The 25,000-nt window shown below is 40.3% G+C and overlaps 1 protein-coding gene across 1 annotated transcript in view; it reads right to left on the bottom strand.

Annotated features, from left to right (window-relative positions):
- LOC101844976 (cartilage oligomeric matrix protein) overlaps positions 1 to 20,746 on the bottom strand; it is a 27,917-nt gene extending 7,171 nt beyond the window's left edge. Inside the window, exons 1-19 of the mRNA XM_005091719.3 lie at positions 20,649 to 20,746; positions 18,673 to 18,874; positions 18,119 to 18,286; positions 16,458 to 16,675; positions 15,560 to 15,947; positions 14,603 to 14,688; positions 13,932 to 13,989; positions 13,166 to 13,339; positions 11,814 to 12,037; positions 10,391 to 10,531; positions 9,295 to 9,372; positions 8,590 to 8,742; positions 6,939 to 7,043; positions 5,924 to 6,031; positions 4,508 to 4,673; positions 3,572 to 3,690; positions 2,712 to 2,764; positions 1,216 to 1,301; positions 127 to 222 (exon numbers count right to left, since the gene is read on the bottom strand). Of these exons, the coding sequence (XP_005091776.1) occupies positions 127 to 222; positions 1,216 to 1,301; positions 2,712 to 2,764; positions 3,572 to 3,690; positions 4,508 to 4,673; positions 5,924 to 6,031; positions 6,939 to 7,043; positions 8,590 to 8,742; positions 9,295 to 9,372; positions 10,391 to 10,531; positions 11,814 to 12,037; positions 13,166 to 13,339; positions 13,932 to 13,989; positions 14,603 to 14,688; positions 15,560 to 15,947; positions 16,458 to 16,675; positions 18,119 to 18,286; positions 18,673 to 18,742 (2,491 nt within the window). The 5' untranslated portion in view covers positions 18,743 to 18,874; positions 20,649 to 20,746. The remainder of the gene's footprint in view (positions 1 to 126; positions 223 to 1,215; positions 1,302 to 2,711; positions 2,765 to 3,571; positions 3,691 to 4,507; positions 4,674 to 5,923; positions 6,032 to 6,938; positions 7,044 to 8,589; positions 8,743 to 9,294; positions 9,373 to 10,390; positions 10,532 to 11,813; positions 12,038 to 13,165; positions 13,340 to 13,931; positions 13,990 to 14,602; positions 14,689 to 15,559; positions 15,948 to 16,457; positions 16,676 to 18,118; positions 18,287 to 18,672; positions 18,875 to 20,648) is intronic.
- Between the last annotated feature and the right edge of the window lie 4,254 nt (positions 20,747 to 25,000).

Raw genomic sequence — 25,000 nt, 5'->3', positions numbered from 1 at the left:
ACACAGCGAGATATGAATCTGTCTCTTGCCCACTGCATAATGCATAATTTCAACCATTGGCGTCTGAGTTGCAATGGTAAGGCTCCCCACCTGTGGTGAAAATAATAATACTATTTGCAACATTACCATTCTCATCGAGCTGGTCTGGGTTGATGACCAGAGGGCAGTTGTCCATTGGATCCAGGATGCCATCGTTATCGTCATCGTCGTCACAAACATCGCCTACAGGATGGAAATAATAAATTTACTTTTAAATGACAACATACCCAGGACAGTGGGTGAAAGCGTATACATACATTTGCCCATGAGAAAACAGTAACACATACGCTCTCACACAAACACTCTCACACTCACTGTCTTACACATACCCACGTAAATACATTTTAAAAATACATGTAGCATTTACAGGATACACTCTTCCTGTTTCCTTCTCTATATATCTCTTTCCCTCTCTCTGTATCTACTAAATGTGTGCCATTTGCCCTTCCAAAGCCTGTTTCAATGTCTTTGCATTTGTCATTAAAAATCTACCACAATTCCCAAAAAAAGTAAAGACCATAGTATACAACCTTGTCTAACTCCAGTATTTACTTCAAACGGTGCAGATGGTTGTCCTTCAACTAAGACAGAGTCAGCTTGCTTTGGTGTATAATAATGATCTTATACAGTTTATTATTTTCGTTGGGATGCCATAGATTGCACACACACACACACACACACACACATACTCACACACACACACACACACGCACACACACACACACACACACACACACGTGCGCACGTGTACACACACATACATACATACATACATACATACATACATACATACATACATACATACATACACACACACATACACACACTCACTTTGTGTTTCTTCAAAGCCTACGAACTAGATTTCGCTACGTCAGAATTATCAAGTTCTATCTGACATTTTTGGCCGTTTTGTATTACTAAGACCATGATGTCAGAAACCGTTATTTGCTCTATCAAAATAGTAAGATCATTCGGAGTCGTTATCAAGATATTCGAAGAAATGCATCCGAAAAGCTTTACATGTTGTGAAACACAAACTTTTTTGGGTCAAATTTCTCGAAACTAGGTACTGAGCTGATAGAACAGTGTACTGCTTGGGTGAGCTTAGTAGCAAAATGATTTCTGATATTTCTCTAAAATAGCTTTCACACAACCATTCGTACGTAATTAACAAACCTAGGCCGTCTTTGTCAGTGTCCTGTTGGTCAGCGTTGGCTGTCTGAGCGCAGTTGTCGTAGTTGTCCTGTACACCGTCCCTGTCCCTGTGACAAAGAGAACGACACGAAGAGAGAGAATAAATTCATAATTTTAAACTCTTTTTAGTAAGATCGCACTTGCAGCACAAATGGATCATGAAAGTGCCGAGATTAGAGGTGTTACTAGAAAGTAACTTAGGAAAAAAGGAGGAGAGATAAGGATGATAGATGTTTGATATAAAAGAAAGAACGAACCACACTAGAACACCCGCCAGCCTGCCTATTCAAATTACAAGTAATGAAAAGAGAATGAAATAATGTCTCTATGTATAATGAAGTTATGCTTCTTTTTTAAAGTGCCCTAACAGCACATCTTCCCGCGAGGAACCTGGAGAAGAATCACAGAAATCAATGTACAGAAAAATGGGAAGACATGGAATCAACTCAAGAGGCTAGCCCAGGATAGAGAATGGTGGAAAGTTTTTGTTCGTGGCCTATACCTTGGAACAGGGTGAGAAAGGCAATTATGATGATGAACAGCACGTCTTCAAACGTTGTCGAATGACCAGAAAGCAGCATCCTAAATGAGTTAACCCTTGATCATTCCTATACCTTTGACGATACCCAATGGAACAGTGCGCAAATTGTACATTTGTAATAAATGTACTATCAGTTGCCATTTATTTTTATCGTGTTTTATTTAGAAATCTAAACCGGTGTTTAAGGTAGAGTTGTTAAGGGAGATTTTTTATCGAGTATCTCCGTCTTTCTGTTGAGGTCTTGTATCCTGTCAGCCTGGGATGCAGGGTCGAAGCAGCCTGCTTCCTTACTGAACTAAATTTTGCCTGGGGTGTGGGGATGAGGGGGGGGGGGGCAGTTTAAAACGACTTCGTTTTAAAAAATTAGAATGTTGGCCCTCGTCTGTGGATGAGATTTGACGGTGACTTCATCACCAGTAGAATGTCGAACAAGGGACGCAGTTACAACACAGGCGTTGATAATGTCCTATTATGTTTTAAGATATCCCCATCTCCCTCAGCTCCCATCAGTATCCCTTATTTCTTGTTTCATGAGGGGAGGGGGGGGGGGTGTTCAGAACACACAAAAAATCAACTGAAAATGTGATCAATCTTTCGGATACAGTTACATCGTAGCTTAAGGTAAACTTTTACCTTGGTGGAGGTAGGATGTTATGCTTTGGGAAAACGAGAGAGCAGATCGACCCCGGTATACAGTGAACGAAGAAAAGGTTCTTTAAAAAAAATATAAAAAATGTTTGGATTTCTCTAAGCCCCATAAAACAAAAGGCAACATATTCTGTATTAAAACTCCCTGGTACCAGTCTAACTTAGCATCTCATCTTTTGAGAGATAAGTATTGCGGTTTCTTTAAATTGGGGAAACAATACAATTATGATATATTTGAAAAGAACGTTAAACCTCAGAAAAAAAATTATACATAACAGACATGACTTACGCGTCGTTATTGGTATCGCAGATATCGCCAACCAGGTCATGGTCACTGTCTTTCTGTTGTTGAAGAAAGAACAGGTGAAATTTACAAGAGCAGCAAGGTACTTTAAGTCGGTTATTGTTGTTGTTGCTGTTATTGTTGTTGTTGTTGTTTTATTGTTGTTATTGTTGCTTCTTCTTCTTCTTCTTGTTCTTCTTCTTCTTTTTGTTCTTGTTCTTGTTCTTGTTCTTCTTCTTCTTCTTCTTCTTCTTCTTCTTCTTCTTCTTCTTCTTCTTCTTCTTCTTCTTCTTCTTCTTGTCGAGGGGAGATCCTATATTTGATGCAATGTTGAGTATTTCCGCTTTGGCCAAATTGGTCCCCTGTCAGGACACTAACCTAAGATTGCATATCTCATGAACAAAACTGGTGTACATGGAGCCCTCGGTTCCTTATTGAAACAATGTTTAGCTGTAAATATGTCGCGTTCTTTACTTTTGTTTACTCTTTGAAAAATCAAAAGGGTCAATGTGAAAGCACTTGAAATTCATCCTTACATTTTCGAACGTTTCTTGCACTTGCACGTACAAAAGCAGGTGTGAAAAAATGAAAATCCACATAATTTATATGAAGGAAACAACAAATAAACAAAAAGATTTCATTTGTTATTTTGTTTAAAGACCACTGAACGCCTCAGTGCAACTACTTACAATTTGCTCTACCGTGTTTTAGATATATGACAGAAAGCAGCCATTTTGAAAAACGTTGTCGCTTGAAATAGCAAGACAGTTTACAGTTTCGTGAATCAAGTACTCCACATTCGACCTCTAATGCTCCCAACGAAAATAGAGCAAGAATATAACAAAGTAGGGGTTAAATTAACAGACCTGATCTGGGTTGGGAACGGTTATGCAGTTATCACAGGCGTCTCCAACATCATCGTTATCGGTGTCCTTTTGGTCCGGGTTCGGAACCAGTTCACAGTTATCCTGTCTGTTTGGAATACCTAGCACAGAGGATTACAACGTTTGCTTCAGTATAGTTTTGTCTGCCCATTAAAGTGTATGCCTCCTGTGGGTACATTATGTAGTATAATGGGGATTTTCCTGCAGAAAAGAACCTGTATTTGTTAGAAACTTTGCTATAGAATTTATACATACTTTTTATCCTTTTCACTTTTTAGAACAGATGCGCATGTTTTGGGTAAATAATTAAGTATGCCTGCTTTATACTGTAGCAGAAGCCAAGTCATGAATTGGAGTATTGCGTGCACTGGGTTGCATAATATACAGTAAAACCAAAGTATTATGAATATGTGTTGCAGAGTTTTTATACAGAGGACACCGTGCGTTGAATGTGATTGTGAACATGTCCGAAACGTTGTGGGTTTGGGTTTGTTTTTGTTTGTTGTTGGGGTTTTTTTGTTTGTTTTTTTAGGGGGGTTGTTTTGTTTTGTTTTGTTTTTTGTTTTTGTTTGGTTGATTGGATTTTTTTAATTGGCTAACACAAATGAAGGGCCACGTAACAATATAGTAGCGGTCCTGAAACGGAAGGAATATTCACCTACTAAAATAATTAATAGCTGCAAGAAGCGTATACAGAAAATGGAAGTACTCTCACTATAAGAAAAAGCCCACCATTATTTCAGTGTTGTGAGTAATTATTTCAGCTCCAGGTAGAAGTGAAAGAGACACAGAGGAAGAAGTTCGCGTACTACTGAAACCAAAACGCTGTTTTGATCCACATTTGCAGATGTATATACACAACACAGAGAAACCTAATCATGAGAGGAAAAAGAAAAAACCCCACAGAAGTCGTCATACCATCATTGTCCTTGTCGGGGTCACAAATATCTCCCTCTCCGTCCAAATCCGTGTCGGTCTGGTCAGGGTTAGGTACCGTTGGGCAGTTGTCGCATGCGTCTCCTCGTTTGTCTGGGTCTCGCTCTGTGTCCACTTGGTCAGGGTTCGAGACCAGGGGACAGTTGTCCTAAAAGGCAGAAGAAAACTATTTTAGTTTTCTGTTTTCATTAACAATTCATGAGTGAAAAAAAAACAGAAACGGCTTTTAATTTGTGCTATGTTTTCAACAAGATTCACTCGTGATGTTTACTAAAAGTTGCAACTACTAGCTCTATTTCAGCGTTATTGTTGATACATAGCCTACAATCCGCAAAGATATCGAAAAGGCAGAGCTCCTCCTTTGAGCTCGATTTTTAAAAAAATTAATCATGAATGATCAGCCAATATTATGGGCCAAATTGAAGTCTTTGTGACGAATGTAAAGCTAGGATTTTGCGATCGTAGAAACAGAGTAGGTTCAAAACCTGGATATTTTAGCTGTGTTGCTGTGCTTTTTATTTATTTTACTTAAGCGTATATGATGCCAATGTCTACAAAAAGAAGAAAACTGGAGATGACCTTAAGTTTAAACCAAGTGATTTACATAAGAAAGAAACTTTGGGACCAGAATGCTTCAACTTGGCTTGGAATCTAAATTTCACAAAAAGTCCACATACATGTATTAAAATTTAAGTTTCTCTTAATGCGTTTGTTAGGCTGTGTCGGTTAGAGGCTATGTGCCTGTAAAATAAGATTCTTAGGAAACTACTCGATATTACTTGGAAAAAACTAGTAAGATGTGAAAATAAAGATCGGGTGAGCAAATGGTTGGTAGGGAGACGTCCTGACTCCTGTGGATCAACACAAAAGTAAGTGACGAGCGATATGGTTATGGTGAGAAAGGCTTGCAAAGACAATCAGACGGGGCCAAGTACGAGGAGGGGGGAGGAGAGGCAGTCAGAAGAAGGAATGGAAGGACTCATTCCGAAAAGAATAAGCCTAAAACTGAACGATGCTATGAAAGAATGCAGAGAACAGTGGGGATGAGGGGACGGAGAGAGAGAGAGAGAGAGAGAGAGAGAGAGAGAGAGAGAGAGAGAGTGAGTGGAGAAAGAGAGAGAGAGGGAGAGAGAGAGAGAGAGAGAGAGAGAGAGAGAGAGAGAGAGAGAGAGAGAGAGAGAGAGAGAGAAGAGTGCTTTTTGCATGTTTCCTTAAAATCAATGTCCGTGGGAGAAGTGAAGTATTTAGTATCAAGTTATAGACTCCTTTTGAACTGGAAATGCACCGACGGTTATCACTTGACAGAGAGGATGGATGTGAAAGGGTGGAGGGGGGAGAAGGTGGGGGAGAGGGGACACGGATGTTTCTGAAACTTGAGACGAAAAGGGGTCTACTCACGGGATTGTTCACAATACCGTCATTGTCCATATCGTCATCACAGGCATCTCCTAAGCCATCCCCGTCCGCGTCCTCCTGACCACTGTTTGGCACTCTCACGCAGTTGTCCTGGGAGTGAAGGGAAGATCAGAGAAGATCAGATTTTATCAAGTTAAACATTTTTTAAAATCCGCTTGAGATATTTCTAGCGAGTACAGGGTGTAATTTGAGTGGACAGACAAACGCTAAGTAAACATGCTTCATAATAATTATACAAACAAATGGGAGAGTACATTCCCACAACTACACAGTAACAGCGACGTACACATTAAAACAAATATACAAACACGCATATTACAAATACAAATACACACAAGCGCGCGCGCACATACACACACACACACACAAACACACACACACACACACACACACACACACACACACACACACACACACACACACATACACACTCACGTACACAGAAAAACATTCATTCACATAATCACTCGCTTTCTCTCTATCTCTCTCTCTCTCTCTCTCTCTCTCTCTCTCTCTCTCTCTTTCTCTCTCTCTCACTCACTCACTCACTCATGCATCACTCATTCACTCTCTCCCTCACTCACTCATTCACTCTGTCACTCGCTCACTTTTTAAAAATCTAAATGACCCCCTCTTTCATATTCCATGACCATTGATTTTGATTACGCTCGGTGTCTTTTTCTCCTGAAGGATGCATTCGCTTGTTACTATTTGCCACTTTAAAATTACAAAGTTCTATATGACATTTTTTTTCATTTTAGGCCTTTTTGAGTTACTAAGAGCATGAGGTCGGAAACTATTTGTTCTATCAAAATCGTAAGATTATTCGAAGTCGTAAAAAAAGATAACCTAGGAATTGCATTCGAAAAAATTTGACCTTGTTGTGAAACTCAAAATGTTGACGTCAGATTTCTCAAAACAATGTTCTGAGCAGATGGAACTTTGTCATTCTAAGATAGCGACTGGTCACTGCAATGTCTCTTTCACTTTGACCTACCTGTCTACAGCGCCGGTCCTCACAGGGAAGTTCCAGGTCTGGCAGTCCGTCCAGGTCAGTGTCTCTGGTACACATCTCACCGTCACCAGCATAGCCGATAGAACACTGGGGAGTAAATCTGAAGAGTGAGGAAAAATTGAGACCTATCTATCTAACTTTTTATCTATCTTTTAATCTTTTACACTGTTCATGAGAACAAAATGCTTGGAAGCTATATTCGATTATACTATCATTTTCATAATAATATTAGTAATAGCAATAGTAATAATAATAATAATAATAATAATAATAATAATAATAATAATAATAATAATAATATTATTATTATTATTATTATTATTATTATTATGATAATGATAATGATAATGATAGTAATATAGTGACAGTGGTAATAATAATAATAATAATAATAATAATAATAATAATAATAATAATAATAATAATAATAATAATAATAATAATATAATAATAATAATAATAAATAGCGTTTGTACAGTGCATATCACCGCCTCTCGGTAATCTCTATGCGCTTTATAATCTACATTACTACGTAAGCAAACCCTAGAACACTCAGAAACATTCTTGGCTTCCCAAGAAGCATACAGTGGAAGCCGCTGATTAAGCGCTCAAACACTAACAAACTAACAAAGTTTTCCGTTGCCTATAGCTGAGTATCCATTCTCACATGGGTGAAGTATAGAAAATTCGTGTAAAGTGTCTTTCCTAAGGACACGACATCGAGCCCGTGATGGGATTCGAACCCATGTCCGAGATCCTTTTCACAGTGACTCGATATCAACGTTTATTCCGAATTATGTTTAATAACTTCCACTAACCAGTTTGATGCTCTAAAGAACGCGTACCCTGCGAGTCGAAAAGGTGCTTAAACCTCTAGATCCGGAGGTTGATTACAATGTTTAAAAAAATAATGAAATTTGAAATTGCAAGTGGAAATATGATATCTAAAAGATAGACAGCATACTATAGTCTGATATAAAAAGTCAGAATTTTGGTCAATCGAGGCTAATTATTTTCCGATTACATTATTTTAATCTGATGTGCCAAATATGGCACATACGGTCCCTGGAGGTTAATTAAAATGGTGAGCTCATCTCTCATCTGACAAAATTTCCAGCTTCATCATGAAACTCCGTTCTGAGTCGGACAAGTGTCAGCGCCACCTGATCGGACACAATAATTAAAACTGTTGTAGGAAAGCCTTGGAAAGTCTCAATACATGAACATTTTGGGTCTCTTGGAGAATCGATAGCTCACCTGATACCGTGGTGTCGGTAGCTTAGTAGTTATACGGGGTGCCCATTACGGCTGGATCTGGCCGACCGCCCGACTCGGTCGCCTGATACTGAAAACAAACACGTTTGATTTTTAGGTGACCGTGTCATGCCCTCGGCCCGATCCGCCGATCCCAACAGTAGTGGGCAACCCGTATTAGGCTACCGGACCCGTAATCATGAAATCGTGGGTTCGGAGGTTCGAACCTCAGCTCGGTCCGACATTCCGTCCATGGGAAAGGCACTTTTCATGAATTTCCCTTTTGGCCCCGCCCTTTCGGAGACGGACGTTGAACTCGGGCGACCGGCCTAATAGTGTTGATAAGGCGCTTAAACCTATACCATTTCACCGTCTTCACCTGACACAAGAACCCCTTGAATCCTCGTCTACGGGTGCACTTGGCGTTGACGTTGCACTGAGTCCCGTCAGGACATGTGTTGGCCGCGGGTCTACAGCCTGTTTCCTGGTCTCCGGTGTAGCCTTCAATGCACGCTCCGCAAACACGGGATCCCTGCAGGTTTTATACATACAGATTTGATAAAACTTAAAACAAATGTTTCCTTTTACTTATTTAGCCTTGAAAACGGTGTGTAAGTTTTTCCTTATGAAAATGTGTTTTGGTTGTGTAAATGTATCACCCTAAAGACACATATTGGATTCATCACAGGTAGATATGATCCCTTAACATAAGAACGGTGTTTAATTTTTTTTCTTAGGGGGAGGGGGTGTGATTACAAGGGAAGGGGCTCGTTTTTGAAGAGGGGAATTCATTCTCCTCGGTAAATAAAGCATTGAGAAACGCTGTTATAAATCCAAATTGCATTACCTACCTGTCGAGAAAAACACTGGTGCCCCCAAAAACGCAGATAACTTTTATAATTTTCGCTTAAGTCAATTTAGCTGAAGTCTTTTTTTTATTCGCTCCGGTCCTTGTTCTTGTTGTTGGCATTATTATCTCTTGAAATAAATTCTACAACTGGTTATTTTCTTTACAGATTGTGGGGATGGTTGGGGAGGGGGGGTATTTCTTGCGGTTTTAGTTCAACAGTTGGGTAGCACTTACCGGTGTGTTAATGCACACGGAATTCTCTACACAGCCACCATTTTGTCCATCTTCACATTCGTTGATGTCAGTGCACACCTGTCAGAAGAAAAGAGGGATTGTATATACCCTACAAAATTAAGGTAATTTCCCTGTAGAAACTGTTTAATAAGTCACGTTCCATTTGTATTGTGGGCGGTCTTAAGAAAAGAAGTGCAGTGCATTCATTCATTGTTCTGAATTATCAAGAAATTGTTGTTTGCATACACAAGCAAAATTCAAAAGCCCATAAGTTGCGATTTGCAAACTTTTGAACAATTTGAGAGCTGCTAAACATTTGAAGGAACTGAGGAGAAAAGATTACACCATGGACAATCTATGAACATACTTAGCTTTTACCTCCGCTCAACCCCTTTTTACTTGTTTTGATTTCCACCTCTCAATACCACATGCTCGCTTTAAAACACATGCGTAGACATCCATATCAGTATGCACATGCTCAGAAACGACATGCGCACCTTCACCTTGCATACTGACCTAAACACTCTTAAACGCAAGGAAAATAAATAATGAAGCAACTGTGTTGGTATAAGGCATTCTTATCTATTCATTTTTTGCAGTTTTCTTTTGATAAACCTCTCAAACTTGACAGCAGAGGACAAAAGTGTTGTGCTACTGACAAGATGCGTCCAGTGCCACACTCAACTGAATTGAGATATCAAACATAGCCTCTTCAATCTTGTTCTCATAACTACATGTATATGCTTCTGATTCTCTCATTTCAAATGACTTCCGCTATGATGGAAGAAAAGCAGCTAGATTGATTTTGTTTTCAATCACATGTTGGGCATAAACTGATCTTTGATTTGATAACCACCGTATGATATTTTCAAAATGCGACATCAGACTCTTATTGTTCTTTTGCTATAAAACTAAAGTAGGGGATGTAACAACAATACCGTCTATCTAAAGAGTGGTAGCGGTACCATAAAGAACTTGTGAGATCCATCATTAGATGTTTCCAAAAAGTCGAATTTTGTCGTGGCAGACTTAAACTCTTCTCTTTTTTTCGCACTTTGCATTCCTAGAATCCCTCTGTTCATGAAAAAACACTGACCTGCTTGACTCTCTGTGCGACCTCGATGCCCAATCCTTGGACTGGAGGGCTCGAGTATCCAGGAGGACACGCGCTGCACGTGAAGCCAGGAGTGAGGTTCTCGCACGTGGCCAGGCGGTCACATGGCCGGCTCAGTTGGCACTGGACACGGATGGATAGGAAAGAAAATGGTGCACATGTAGAGTTAGTAAACATTCATGAAATGTCGAATTCACTCAGGATATATGGATAAGGCAAAGTAAAGTAGGTTTGAGGGGAACAAAGATGTGTGTGGGTGATTATTAATTAAGGTAGGGGAAGGAATGTTGTCTGCTTTCGACACAGATAAGTGTGGAGGGGAAAAAACGTGAACAAATATCACCATCATATATAACAACCTGTGATTCTAAATGACGGTAGACATATCTGGCCGTAAAGTACAGTCTTTCTACCAATGCATGTGAAGATAGGCTCCGGCAGACTGTGCGGACGAAACCACTGGACTGGTTCAACTGGCATAAAAGTAGTCCCGGAAGAGAGCCGTGGTGCGCGACTAGAGCACTGTGAGACAGGAAAGACACTGCTAGCCATCCGCTGCATCCCGGCCTGTCTCTAGCTGTCTCAACTTTGTCGTGCAACATAATCTAAATGGACTAGGACAAGAGACTGGGGTTGATGATCTTGAACAAGTCTTCCATATTTTTATTTAATTAGAAAAACAAGTCATGACCTTGTCTCTGTCAATTTACTAGCACCCTCATCCTATCTTTTGTGATGATTGAGAGCCCAAATAACATGTGTGGACACCCTGGCAGTCATAGTAAAAATGTATCTATTAGTAGTCCAGGCCATATGGCCGCTTTTCAATGAATGAATTCAGTAATCACCTGGGTGACGAAGCAGTCTTTAACAGTACATAACTTCTTCCGATTGCAGTCTGTGAAAGTGACTAGAAAAAGTTGTCCCAAAAATTACCAGTCTCAGTCTTCCCTTGCCAGCACACTGTGGCTGGTATGGTTATTGCATCCACGTTAAGAAGATCTCCAAATCATCTAAGGTGACCAACACCTTCAGTGAGTGGATTCGGAGCTGTCTCTCTCCTGAGTCGTGCCGGGACTATCCGACTTGGGAGACGAACAAGCTTCATTGTCAGTGATCTAGCCCAATACATAGACGGGTTAGCTGAGAAAAGACTGAGAGAGCTTCATCTCCAAGCCTGGTTCAATCTTACAGACCCAATCGTTCTGCAACAGACATATCCGGATATAAGATTGGCTTAATTAGCCATCTTTACATATACCCCCACCCCATACCTCCTCTTTGATACGAAGTCAAGGTCATCTTGACCTGCGAAGGACGAGTATCTTCAGACGCCAGGTTTGAAAGACGTTACTCGTCCAGCGGTCAGAGAGTAGAAGAAAGAAAGCATGAACACGCCACGCACCTCATTGAGATCCTCGCAGTAGGTTCCGTTCCCGGTGTAGCCAGTTGGACACGCACCGCACGTGAAGCCGTTGTTGGTGTCCTCACAGACCACTCCAGGGAAGCAAGGCCGGCTGGCACACGTGATCCGCTCTGGCTGGCAGCCGGACCGTGAGCCGTCGCCCACGTAACCTGGCGGGCAGGGACCGCAGCGGTAGCCTCGCTCTGTGTCCTGACACCGCACGCCTGCGCAAGATCACAAGTCCGAAAACTTTGGTTGTAGATTCTTTTGGGTTTTAGTTTGAGCTACGGTCAAAATAGACAGACAGACAGAAAGACAGACAGGCAGACAGACAGACAGATAGATAGACAGACAGACAGACGGGCAGACAGACAGACAGACAGACAGACAGACAGACAGACAGACAGACAGACTGACAGGAAAAACAGAGGGAAAAGACAGAATTAAGATCCGCAAGTGAAGCTCTCCAAACTCACGCTTTTTTATCCTTTTTAAACAATATCGGTAATTGATTGAAAACGGTCTGTGTGACAACACGGGTCATTTGAGAGAGGATGTATTTCTATTTTGCAGAGAACAAAAACTCTTTGCTTTTGCTGGAAATAGATAATGATTATTATGGCAAAATTGGTATGGGTGTAATACCCCCCTCTGTCTAATGATATTTACAAGACAGAATCTTCTGCATCAATGGGAACGTAGGCCTACCTAGTTGGTAGAGAGAAGCTTGCCATGAGCAATGAAAATGCCAAAAAATAACCCTGTCAATACAACAAGCGGACCAACCATTGGTTGTAGGCGAAAGAGCAAAAGAAAAAAAACCATAATTATTTATATATTTTTTTCACATAACACTGAATTTTTGCGTATGCCCACAAAAAGATGAGGGTTGTATTTCTGTGTGGACAAATATTTTGTGAAAAGTCTCTCTCCATCATTTTGATGGGAAGCTGTATCTCAGTCACCCCAAGATGGCCCTGATAGGTAAAGTCGAAACATCCTGCCTCCAAAATTGTCTGCATTGTTTCAATCTGAAGGTGGCCGTCATACATCTAGAATCTATGACTTGTAACAAGCAATGTCTGCTGCGCACATACGCGGAATCTAGACCAGGCTATAAGTACATAGAGGCCAATACACCAGAGACAGACAGACAGACAGACAGACAGACAGACAGACAGACAGACAGACAGACAGACAGACAGACAGACAGACAGACAGACAGACAGACAGAGAGAATATGATGATGATGATGATGATGATGATGATGATGATGATGATGATGATGATGATGAGGAGGAGGAGGAGGAGGAGGAGGAGGAGGAGGAGGAGGAGGAGGAGGAGTAAGTTACCTCGGAAGCAAGGTCTGTCCGAGCAGGTCGTGTGTCTCCGGCACTCGATACCATTCCCGGAGTAGCCGACTGGACAGGCCCCACACCGGAAACCGTCCTCCGTGTCCACGCAGCGCACCCCGGGGAAGCACGGGTGGGAGGAGCAGCGAGTTCTCTGGGGTCGCTGGGTGTTGGCTGGGGAAGGCGGGAAACATTGTTGATTAGGTCGACCATAAATATATTTATTGATTGTCTGCAAACAAGTTATAAGTTTTGGTGAACTATGCATTGCTTCTTGGTTTTAAAAAAGTGTGAAACTTCAATTGTGACTATTATAAAAACGTCTTGAGGATAGAGGAAACTCCCATTTCTGTCTGTCTGTCTGTCTGTCTGTCTGTCTGTCTGTTTGTCTGTCTGTCTGTCTGTCTGTCTGTCCCTCTCTTGTTCTGTTTATGTATCTATCTATCTATCTGTCTATCGATCTATCTATCTATCTATCTATCTATCTGTCTATCTATCTATCTATCTATCTATCTATCTATCGATCTATCGATCTATCTATTTATCGATCTATCGGTCTATCGATCTATCGATCTAGCAAAGATGAAGACCATAGGAAGGTACAGCAAACAGCAAAATAACGACAGAGAGAAATGAGAAACGAAACAAAATAGAAAAGATTAAAGATGTTGCCTTTCAGAGCAAAGCAGAGCGTGACAATAAATGAAAAAGGAAGACGATGAACCCATGTAGAAGATGACGCCCCGAAAAAAGTGCAAAATCTTACGGTTTCTGCACATATGGCATGACGCCATGACTTCCCTCAGGGCCCTCGTTTCTTGGGTCTGTAATGATATGAGAGAATATTAATTCATCCAAGTTTAGCAGATAAATATTTTGCAACCTTAACAGCTTTATTTATTCTTCTTTACATTTTAAGCCATTGATAAGCAGCTGTGCTTACTCTCAACTTGTGAATAAATTTACAGCGCATAATGTGTGGCAGCGATGGAATAAGTGAGTAAAAGAATGAATGAGAAGAGAAGGGGAAGAAAAAGGGGAGAAATAATTATAATTATTTGATACTAATGATACTAATACAACAACATAAATCATGATAATGCTGAAGGTACAAGGAAACAATAGTAATAGTAATAAATTGATAATTATAATGGTAATGATAACAGCAATGATAATGACAGTAATAATAATAATATTAGTATTATAGAAATAATAGTAAGATCATCAATAACAGCAGCAACAATAACAATAATATTATTTAAAAGATAAAAATGATGAATAAGAAGAAGAAAAACCTTACTGAATTATTCTTGTGACGAACTGATAATGTTTATAATAATTTACTGTTACATCCTCTTAACGAAAGAGACAGCTTTATAAATATTGAAAATGAAAATGAAAATTCAATAAGTACATTGGCATGATCTTCGTGCTCACCTGAGACTGCAGCTGTTGCCTCATCTCCATGACTGCTCGGGTCAACTCACGGAGCGCCACGTCAGCCATTGAGTATGAGGGGCGCTCTGGGGAACACGGATGGGCCTTAAAGAATAGCTTTATAATAAGCCTTGCGGTTATTCCCCCCCCCCTTAATTTTATTTATCAAGGCATGATTTAATTCTGATTTAATTGGGGGAGGGGGGGGGGGGGTTCCAAGGTACTCCTCGTCGCGATAAATCTTATTCATATCATTTTAACAATTTAAAAAAATTACTAATCTGTATTAAATTTACGTGACATAGTCTTGCAAGCAGCAGTTTTTATCCTGGGTAAAATACAATAGCAGCTAAAAGCTACGGAACATTTATTCCTATATATTCATTGATTGTCTGCAAACAAGTTATAAGTTTTGGTGAACAATGCATTGCTGCTTGGTTGTTGTTTTTTAAACTATCTTTAAAAAAATAAAAATTTAAAATGACATTTTCTGTTTTAAGCAGAGTGAAACATCGAATTGCTTTATTGTAGCTTTAAACTAACAACGATCGTTATGACACGTGGTTAAACTTACTTCCTCAATTGGTTCAGTATCATGAAAATGCAGACAGAAGGAAAGAAATATTTGATACAGGTGGGCGGGGGGAGAGAGAGAGAGAAAGAGAGGGAGAGAAGGAGAGAGAGGGGGGAGAGAAAGAAAGAGATAGAGAGAAAGAAAGAAAGGGAGAGAGAGAGAGAGTAAGAGAGACAGAGAGAGAGAGAGAGAGAGAGAGAGAGAGAGAGAGAGAGAGAGAGAGAAGAGAGAATTCCACTTCACACCTAATGTTTTATTACTGTGTAGGTTTCATTCACATACGTCTTAATAACACACAGACGACTTTGGCTTCATTAAGTGCGCAAGTACAGTATTACACCAAATGACACTGCGAGCTGAACACGACTTCTCGCTCCACTCACCATTCCCTGCACGGTCTCTAGCAGAAGTAGATGGGGTAGGTCGAATGCCTGGCTTTGGCTGAACCCGATCTTGGCGGGGAGCTGGCGTGATACCAGGACGTACAAGCGGCACCCTACTATCCGTGCGGTCTCTGCCGGTTGTAGGCTGACCCCTGTCCACTGAAATCCTGTCCGTGCCCACTTGAGGGCGCCTGTCGACTAGAGGTCTACGGTTATCGACTAGGGGTCGACGGGCAGCGATGAGACCCCCGGTAGACCAGTTGGGCACCTCGATGGTGGGAGGAACGGTTGTAGCTTCTACCTTGATGCTGCCGTCCGGACAACCCATCGTTTTGAGAACCTCTTTCACGGGGACCCCGGCGTGCCACTTGAAGGCTGTCGTCATGCGCTATTTAACATGGAGAAAACCAAATTATTATGTCTAATATAGATGCTTTTATGCCCCCGTCGGTACGATTAAGTAGGCGGGTTTCTAACCTTGCATGAAAACCCAGTGAAGTGGGACACAGACACTTGACACAGATCGCAGACAGACAGACACTCAGAAACAGAGAGGTGTTCAGAGACAAGCGGACATACTGATAGAGACAGAGAGAGAGAGAGAGAGAGATAGTGAGAGATAAAAAGAAACAAAGAGAGACAGAGAGAGCGACAGAAATAGAGGTAGACAGAAAGTGAGAAAGAGATGGTGAAGTATTGATTCGATGCTATCATTAAATGCAAGTCGAGTCACGGAGGCTGGGGAAAGCATCCCGTTTATTTCTGCCTATGAAAAATCCACAAAACACATCTTACTTATTATTTTCCTATCTAATCTTAAGATCACAACGTGTGTTAACATCAAGCGCCCACAACTTTTGGATCAAGTGATATCCACAGCTATATCCCCAGTACCCACCATTTTCATGTCATCATTGGCGAAGATCCTTCGTAGAGGAATCTCTGTCTGATCCACACCCATGTCCATGCAGTCGACAAAGAGGCTAACACTGTTGTAAGGCTGGCTCAGGTTGGAGAATACCAGTAGAAGGCGCGTGCGTTTCCCGGTGTGGAGGGCTCGGGTTGGGAAACCCAACTGGTACCTACGCCCATCCTGGTCAGTCAAGGTCACGATGACTGTGTAGTCATAAAATGGGGATGTAAAGAGAAACTTGCTTGTTAACGAATTTATTTTCCTGTCTTGCTGTGTGTATGCGTGAGTGCTCCTAGCCTTAAGAACACCTTTAACATTTAACTGCTTGTAATTGTATGTGGTTTCTGCGTTACTCAGAAAAGGTTCTGTAACACATAGAAGAAGTAACATGAACACTCCATGTAGGCCAGTTATTTTTTGTTACATGGTTTTAGTACAAATTGGGAGCAAAAAATGGCATAACGCCCAGACATGGCCATTTTAAAAGATTGATAAAATAAAAACTATTTGGACAAATTAGAAGCAGTTTTCTTTTTGAGAACATTTCTTTTTTCTCTTGATGTATTTATTTCATCATGATAGCTTTCACAATCTTTTTATGGTTAACAATTCAATATACCCCAAACTTCAATGATTGTTGGGTGAAAAATAACTCAGGGCCAAGTGAGTTAAACGACCATGACGCATTTCTCCCTCAGAGATAGATACAGATTGGCTTTGTAAATCAATGATGGAAAGACTCATGATATTCATTTTGGACAAATAATTTCTATATTGATAGGTCTATCTTTCAAAGCATTTAAAGTGTAGTGAACCACCTGAGGTTGAATAAAAATTAAGAATTTCGAAATTCCATGTCTTTGACGTCCCTTGCAACACTGTAAGCCTACTTAGGAGTTTAAGAGTCGAGATATAATAATATGCATATAACGTCAATCTCCAATACGACCTGAGTAAATGGAAAAATTCGTGTAAAGTGCCTTTCCCAAGGACACAACATCGTACCGAGCTAAGCCTCGAGCCCCCGATCTCGTCATAGCACGATCGATAGTGAGTCCTGTAGCCGAACCCCTGGACTACTACGCAGTGAGGCCAAATGTATATGGGTAAAGGGATACACAATAGTAAACACCAAGTTTCATTGGTATTTTATTCAGCTATGGGAGTGTGTAGAATTTAGATTAACGATTTTTCACATTTAAAAAAAATCTATTAGCTATACATTTTTAAATTATATTCACACGAATTATACATATTTTTAAAGAAAAAAATTATATGTATATTATTGTATATATATATATATATATATATATATATATATATATATAATATATATATATATATATATGTATATATATATATATATATATATATGCATGTGTATATATTTTACATATAATATATGGGGAGAAGAGAGAGACAGAGACAGAGAGAAAAAGAGAGAGAGAGAGAGATGCTATTCGCTTCTGCTTTCGTCCAGTACCCGTTTTATTCAATACTGCAGTTGCAGGAAACCGAAAAAAAACCCACAATCTATGCTCTTGCTGTCTTTATTCTTATTCTGTGAAAACGTCATAAACAAACCAATGACCAGTCATAGAAGAGGGCACTAACAATAATATTCTACATGGTCAAAAACTACCCACCCTGTGGTTGCCGGAAATCGACGGACACTTCAAAGCGGCCGCGAGCAGAAGGGCTCTGTGCCTGAACCATGACAAACTTGCGTCGGGTGTTACGCGGGGTGCGCACGTTCCCCACCAGGAATACCTCATCGTTGTTGGTAAACGCCTCCTGCACGTCTTTCACTTCGGCTGCACAGCGCGTAGAAAGATCATTTGATAAATGTTTCAAGTGACAAACAGTGTAAAACTCAATAGGTAATGTGAAAAGTGTGTGTGTGGGGGGAGGGGTGGGGGTCGGACAGAGGGAGAGTGAAAAAAGGATGACTGAAACCGCTTTGCAGTATCTACAACACTTTTAATTAATTTTTCATTCCAAATCGAACTTAATTTCATTATTCTTTCTTTTATTTTTTGTTTTATAAAATGTGCAGCCCTGACTACTTTATGTGGTTAAGAATAAAGCAAGCTCTTTGCAAAGATATTTACTTTACAGTTTAGAGTAAAAGAAGCTGCTCCACAATGTTGAGGTTACAGTTATGTATAATGCCATAATATGTAATAAAGTGAGCACTTACCCGTCATCCCTAGTGAAAGTACTGTGAATACAACCAGCGACAAACAAGCAGACGCCAGTTTGAAGTCCATTGTGACTTCTACGTGGAATGTTCAAGGTAGAGTTCAGCCAGATTTTCTCACACACTCCCTACACTTCCAGCAACACCCAACCCATCTACCCGATGCAGGTCCCTTCAAAGTTATGTCCGTATCAACACAAAGCTGTAAAGAAACGAGACAACACACATGTTGAAAGTCAGGGGTGTTAGGATGGAGGGCATGTTGTCATTCTTCATAAAGAGTAAACAGCCTACACGTAAGAGGAGCACGAACAACTTAGCGCTAAAGGCAGCCCTATATGAAAACTGGGCCAAACTAATATTAAGGACAAAAACTTTGATAACTAATATACGAGCAATGAGAAACAAATGATTGCAATCCTTCTAAAATAATCTGGAATATTATTTTTTTTACTGTTCAACACCCCTTGGGTATTGAGAAATCAGAGTAAGCAAACAAGTTGTAAAAAAAAATATATAAGTTATTCCCAAGCTGAGCACTCGTGCACTTTTTTTTTTTAACGAACAGCAAAATAAATTTTACTTTCACGACTTTGAGACTGGAACAATATGTTAAATGCCCGTCCCAAAAACCTGCTCCTACCCTTAAAACGAAAAGAAACATGCAAACCTCATATAAGCCCTCTAACGTTACAGCAAAAGCTTGCACTATCATCAGACAATTTTAGGCGACTTCTTTCTGGTGCTACAATACGAATGGCATGGGTGGTGAAGGAAACAATAGGTTAAACTGGAATGTAAGCTTCTATGAATTAAATATTCTATTCTAATATAATATGCAGCGAAATATCTTGTTACTATGGTAGTGTTTTATCGCCTATAAATGGCAGTGAGCAGTGTATGCTTCCCATGAAATTGAGATTGTTTCAGAATGCTATCAGTTCTGCCAGGATAATAAAACAGATTGTAAAGCGCCTACAGCTTGCTGTTGAGTGGGAATTAGCGCTATGAAAATGCTATCTATTATTATTTGACCACTTGTAGGGTAAATATTTGAAGCAATACTCCAAATTATACAAAAACAGTGGCAATCAAGTGACGCAGATTTGATTTCTCTATATGAACAAAGTTACTTGTTGACCTTGTTAGTGGGAACTCTTTCATTTTTCTTATAGTAGAAGGCTTTACGGCGCTCGCAACTGCATAAGGTCATATGAGCGCTAAAATAAGAACTCTTTCATGCAGATAGAATAATAAGTGCCATTTAGGTTATTTTCAAAGCTGTGTCCCCTCTTCGGAACCATTCCATGACTCTAGAAATAGTTCAGAGCTATGAGATTTGAACTTTGATCTTCGAATAAATTAAGTTCGCAACGTATTACACCTCAATGATAGACATGTTCACTCTAACGTCTTTAAAAATTTTTTTTTTTTTTTTAAATATATATATTCGTATAAGGCAAGGGAATGTGTTGATATCTCCAGTAATCTTGGCAGTCTTAACTTATCTCTGGTACAATATAAGTCAACCTCTAAATTAGAAAAGCTTTCCACAGCCAAAATCCTAGAGTGTCATTTCTATTTCATGAAATGTTTTGCTAAAGAATGTTTGATACTCCTTAAAAAATAGTAGCAGTCGGCTGAAACAAGGAGGGTATTACCCGGGGAGGGGGGGGGGGGGGTTAAGTCCAGACTGGACTAATCAATTTATTTTGAGGAGATATAATAATTAGAAAAATGTTGTTAAATGTGGTAGTGTTTGTTGGAGTTACAATTACATCTAGATATCTAGGTCTATTTTCTAACCCTGTCCTCTTCCGGGGTGTTTTTCTTTCCTGTATTGTCGATATCATTTAAACATCACCCGCAGAATTTATCAACATGGATACAAACTTTTTTGCCCCTTCTTAAACAACTATTATTCTTTTTCCTGAGTAATCCGTTGTGGTTATGAGAAAATGTAATATTATACTAACACACAAAAACACCATGCACACGTAGAGATCCGCCAAGGTTAAAGTAAACGAATCTTCTAGCCTTGTGCTCTGAGCACGCGCATGTTGCACACACAAGGACTCACGTCTCCGTCTGTAGTGTGGGGCCCAGCAATAACCTACAAGAAAGCTCCCGGCCGGCACTCTCCACTCAGCGGCCCACGACAGACTCTGGCTGCCAAGTGGCCGTGACGGGCTAGGCGATAAACACCACGTCATGCGTAGCCCCAGGCTCCCTATGGCCAGCTACTACTCCTACCATATCACCCCATAACCCCCCCCCCCTCACCCACCCACCACCACCTTCCTTCCCGACCCTGATTCCCTAACCAAGTGGCTCACAAGCCAAATTCGCCTCCCCCTTCCCTCCCTTTTACCACAACCATCCACTCGTGCATCAACCCCTCCCCCTTATTTTGACGCGCCCCAAATAGACCCACCCATCCGAGGTCTAGAACCCAAAATAGAGGCCGTGTTACTAACAATGTTACATAGTATTACAACGGGGGGGGGGGGGTGAGATGGACTGTGGAATTACCCCATTTTCCTTCAGGTTTTTATTATCTTTTGTTTTCGATACGTTTGGTTGTTTTGTTGGGATTTCTTCTGTTTGTGAGTGGAGAGGGTTCGGGGAAACAGAGTCTGGTTGGCTGTTGGCTCTCATATTTCTCCCCAATAAAATGACTGTACAAATATATGCTCTTTTCTCTCGAAGTAATGAAAGTACAAACGTACTTGACTTAGTCTGTTAAATCTTTACGTATGAAGAACATTCGGACTTTTTTAGATAACTGGGTGAGAATTCAGCAGCAGATTATGCACAACAAAGGTAATGTAGAATCTATCGAACTCATTGTGTTTGAATCAAACACAATATGATACATAAGTTTACAGTTTATCTTAAGAGGAATACACAGAGAACACGTTTCTTCGAGAGCAAAATACTGCGCATAAAATCCCTAGTGATGCAGAAAAGGCAATTTTAAACAAATGGCTGGCTCAAAAGAGGGATATCTCAGAACTTAAACTCTTCTATTATTACAAAATACGCCATTTTCCCGATGACGAGAGGAGCCCGACAAAGCCGGGTCTGTGGCCTGCTACATGTGCGAATCACATTAGCCCAGACTCCAGACCGCACCAGTGCTCACAATGATATTCGGGTCCGTCCGATGCAACTCCGCAGGCCCTTTTCCCGCCCTCCCCGCCCGGACCAGGAGCCAGGGGGTAGAACCAATTATGCTGCTAGCTATCAAACTGTTTTTACAACAGCGCGGATATATGCAAAACGTGAGAACACTGGCTCATGCAGTTAGATCTACTGCATGTGTTTGTATTGTGTTCTTGCAAACTATACAAATATACAGTACATAGGGAAATACAAAATACAGAAAGAGACAAATGTTTAGTAAATGAATACTTCAAGTGCAGGCCCACACTTTACGACAAAAGCAGTATAACATTCCAGAAGACAGCTACCAGAATACCTTTTTTGCAAAGGGACATTGTCAATATTGAGACTTTTTTATTCTCGAAGATTGATTGAAAAATGAGCTTGCAACTTGCCAACTTAACGCGCACATTTCAGTTCCTTTGCTCACTGACTAGTAATTAAACAACAACAGCTATCTGTCTCAACGGTGGCAAAGCGTGCTGTTGAAGTGAGGCAAGCGTTTTCCAAAGTCAAGCTGATGCCATGGGTACCTCATCAAGACGTGAAATCCATCCTCAACAGAACCTTCCAAGAAAAAAAGAGTAGAAATAATTTTCGAGAATAACTTGGAAATGATTTAGAGTTCAAGAGTAAACTACAGGTGTTATATAAGAAAATAAGTCGTAATGGTACCAAGAACTGACAACAAGTCCTAAATAAATAGTGACAATTGTGCAATCAGCATTTCGGGGTGGTTATCGGCCCCTGTTATACGAGAAAAACGGTAAGAAATGGAATATAAGCTCTTCAAGTGTTAACAACACTCAAAAATTGGGAATAATGCTAAGTAAATTGTTCTAATTTAGTAACAACGCTTTGAAATAGTCATTGTTACTCGTCTTACACAACAAAGGAACGCAGCTTTCTTGAATCCATATCGAGAAACACCTGACATGAAAAACAACGGGTCTGCACTTGCGTCTTCTGTCCTCTTCATTGTATCTGTGATGTTGAGTTGAACAAGATTCAGAAGTAATGTTACTTCTCAGAGACAAAGGAGAGAGAGAGAGAGAGAGAGAGAGAGAGAGAGAGAGAGAGAGAGAGAGAGAGAGAGAGAGAGAGAGGGGGGGGGAGGAGAGGGAGAAGGAGGAAGGGAGGGCGGAAAGTGTTTGAGAAAGGTGCTACAACTTATTTACCTTAGCTTTTGCAGCTGGCAGTGGGATTTTGGCAATGGGCAGATAGCAACTTTGTGATATGTGTCCTTCAGTGGTCTGAGATTGTGAACGAGAAGAATGTGTTCTTGAAAATGAGTTAATTGGGAAGAAGTTTGTTTAAACCTTCGAAAGAAAGGTATACGATACACAACAATAACAACAAACAAACAAAAAACAATTATTATCTGAGCGTAGAGATTACCCCTGCTCAATAACGGGAAATTTGGTATCTCTCTTTTTTCTGATGACAGTGCTTTCTGGAATACAGCAATCTTTGCCTACCCGTCATGTTTGTATATATTCTCCTGAAATTCATGTTCAGAGCTTGAGGAAACATTCTTCAGCATACATATAGTTGTGAGGATATGGGGTCTTTATCCATGTCCACATTCGAACCCAATCTCTCAGCCATTATTGGTTTGCATTAGCGGTCAGGCAACGCAAACTTCGATTTTAGAATGACATAAGTAAGGCCCTCTCTCTCTTTCTCCCTCTCTCTCTCTCTCTCTCTCTCTCTCTCTCTCTCTCTCTCTCTCTCTCTCTCTCTCTCTCTCTCTCTCTCTGTTTTTTTTCTCTCTCTCTCTTTGAATATTATCAGATCCAAAAATGTAAACGTTTTAAGGTCTGGCTGACATTCAGGGAAGAGTATGTAAATAACCAGGCACACGTGTTTAGTTTAGTAAGAGATTTACGGCGCTCGCAACTGCAGGTCATATGAGCACTCGAAACACAAGTTGATTGCATTCACAACAATTCATAGCACGGCTTGATTTGGGTCAATATTTCGATTAAAATGTCAAAAAATAGTGGTAAAATCTCGGTAAAAAAAAAAATATCATTTACATTTTTTTTTAAAATAACGCCATCTACAATTTATTGCAAAGGCCAATGGCCTCATAAAATCGAGGATTCTGTTGGGATCAACGAAAGAGAACAGATTTTGCAATTTTTTGCATTTAAAATATTTCCTTCGGGTTTCTCCGAAGTCTGGACATTCTGTTAAAATGTGTCTAATGGTAAATTCTGTCGGTTTGTCATCTCCCTGAAGGATGGCACATGTGTGGTGTTAGAGACAGATACAGATAAGGCATTCATAATGATTTTACTACATCTCCATTTATGTCCTAGCATTTTGACAAAAGAACGAACAACTGCAGTATTTTTCTTACCCCAGCAGAAAAGCGTTGTAGGCTCAGTATGCCCCCCCCCCCTTTCCCTTTCGTTTGCCCTTTCGAAATAGGACATTTGTGTACTGTACTGGATGCATATCTACGATCGTCTAGGGCAAGAGCTCTACTCCTTCTATGTCAGTCTGTCAGTTCCCCTGACCTATATCCTGAAAATGTTGAGGATCTAAAATATTCGTTTTCAGAAGAAAAAAAAACGTTTCCCTCTTCTTCTACCAAAACGCCTGACCTGGGATTGGCTTAGGGATTATTGTGTCAAACATTTCTGGCTTTTGTGAGTGGGATTTCCCCTACAAGCTCACTGGGTTCATCTCTTTTCTACGATGACGATAATCTCAAAATATGCAACAACACAGCTCACTTATATAGAGTGTCACAAAAGCTAGAAACCATCCTGAAAGCATAGAAACCAAATTGCGTCTAATTTTCATGTTTGAAAAATGTGTTGAGGATGGTGCACGACTTCTGTGAAGAAGGCTTTTATTATGGTGGGCAACGTTTGTGACACTGTTTATTTCTTGACTTGGACATCACATCGAATCTCAGTAAAAAGAAAATCTGAAGAAGAAGAATGTTACTCTTTTGTATGCCCTCTGGTCAGTTTCTATTACTTTAAAAACAAGACGTACAATGTTTCTTCACATCGATTAATTGGTTTGCCGATCGATTGATTGATGAATGGATCATTATTAGAATTAAAAAGGTGTGAGTGTGTGTGTGTGTGTGTGTGTGTGTGTGTGTGTGTGTGTGTGAGTGTGTGTGAGTGAGTGAGTATGTGTG

The sequence above is a fragment of the Aplysia californica genome, unplaced genomic scaffold (assembly GCF_000002075.1).
Source record: "Aplysia californica isolate F4 #8 unplaced genomic scaffold, AplCal3.0 scaffold00035, whole genome shotgun sequence".
Classification (NCBI taxonomy): domain Eukaryota; kingdom Metazoa; phylum Mollusca; class Gastropoda; order Aplysiida; family Aplysiidae; genus Aplysia; species Aplysia californica.
This window is presented reverse-complemented; position numbering and strand designations above follow the sequence as displayed.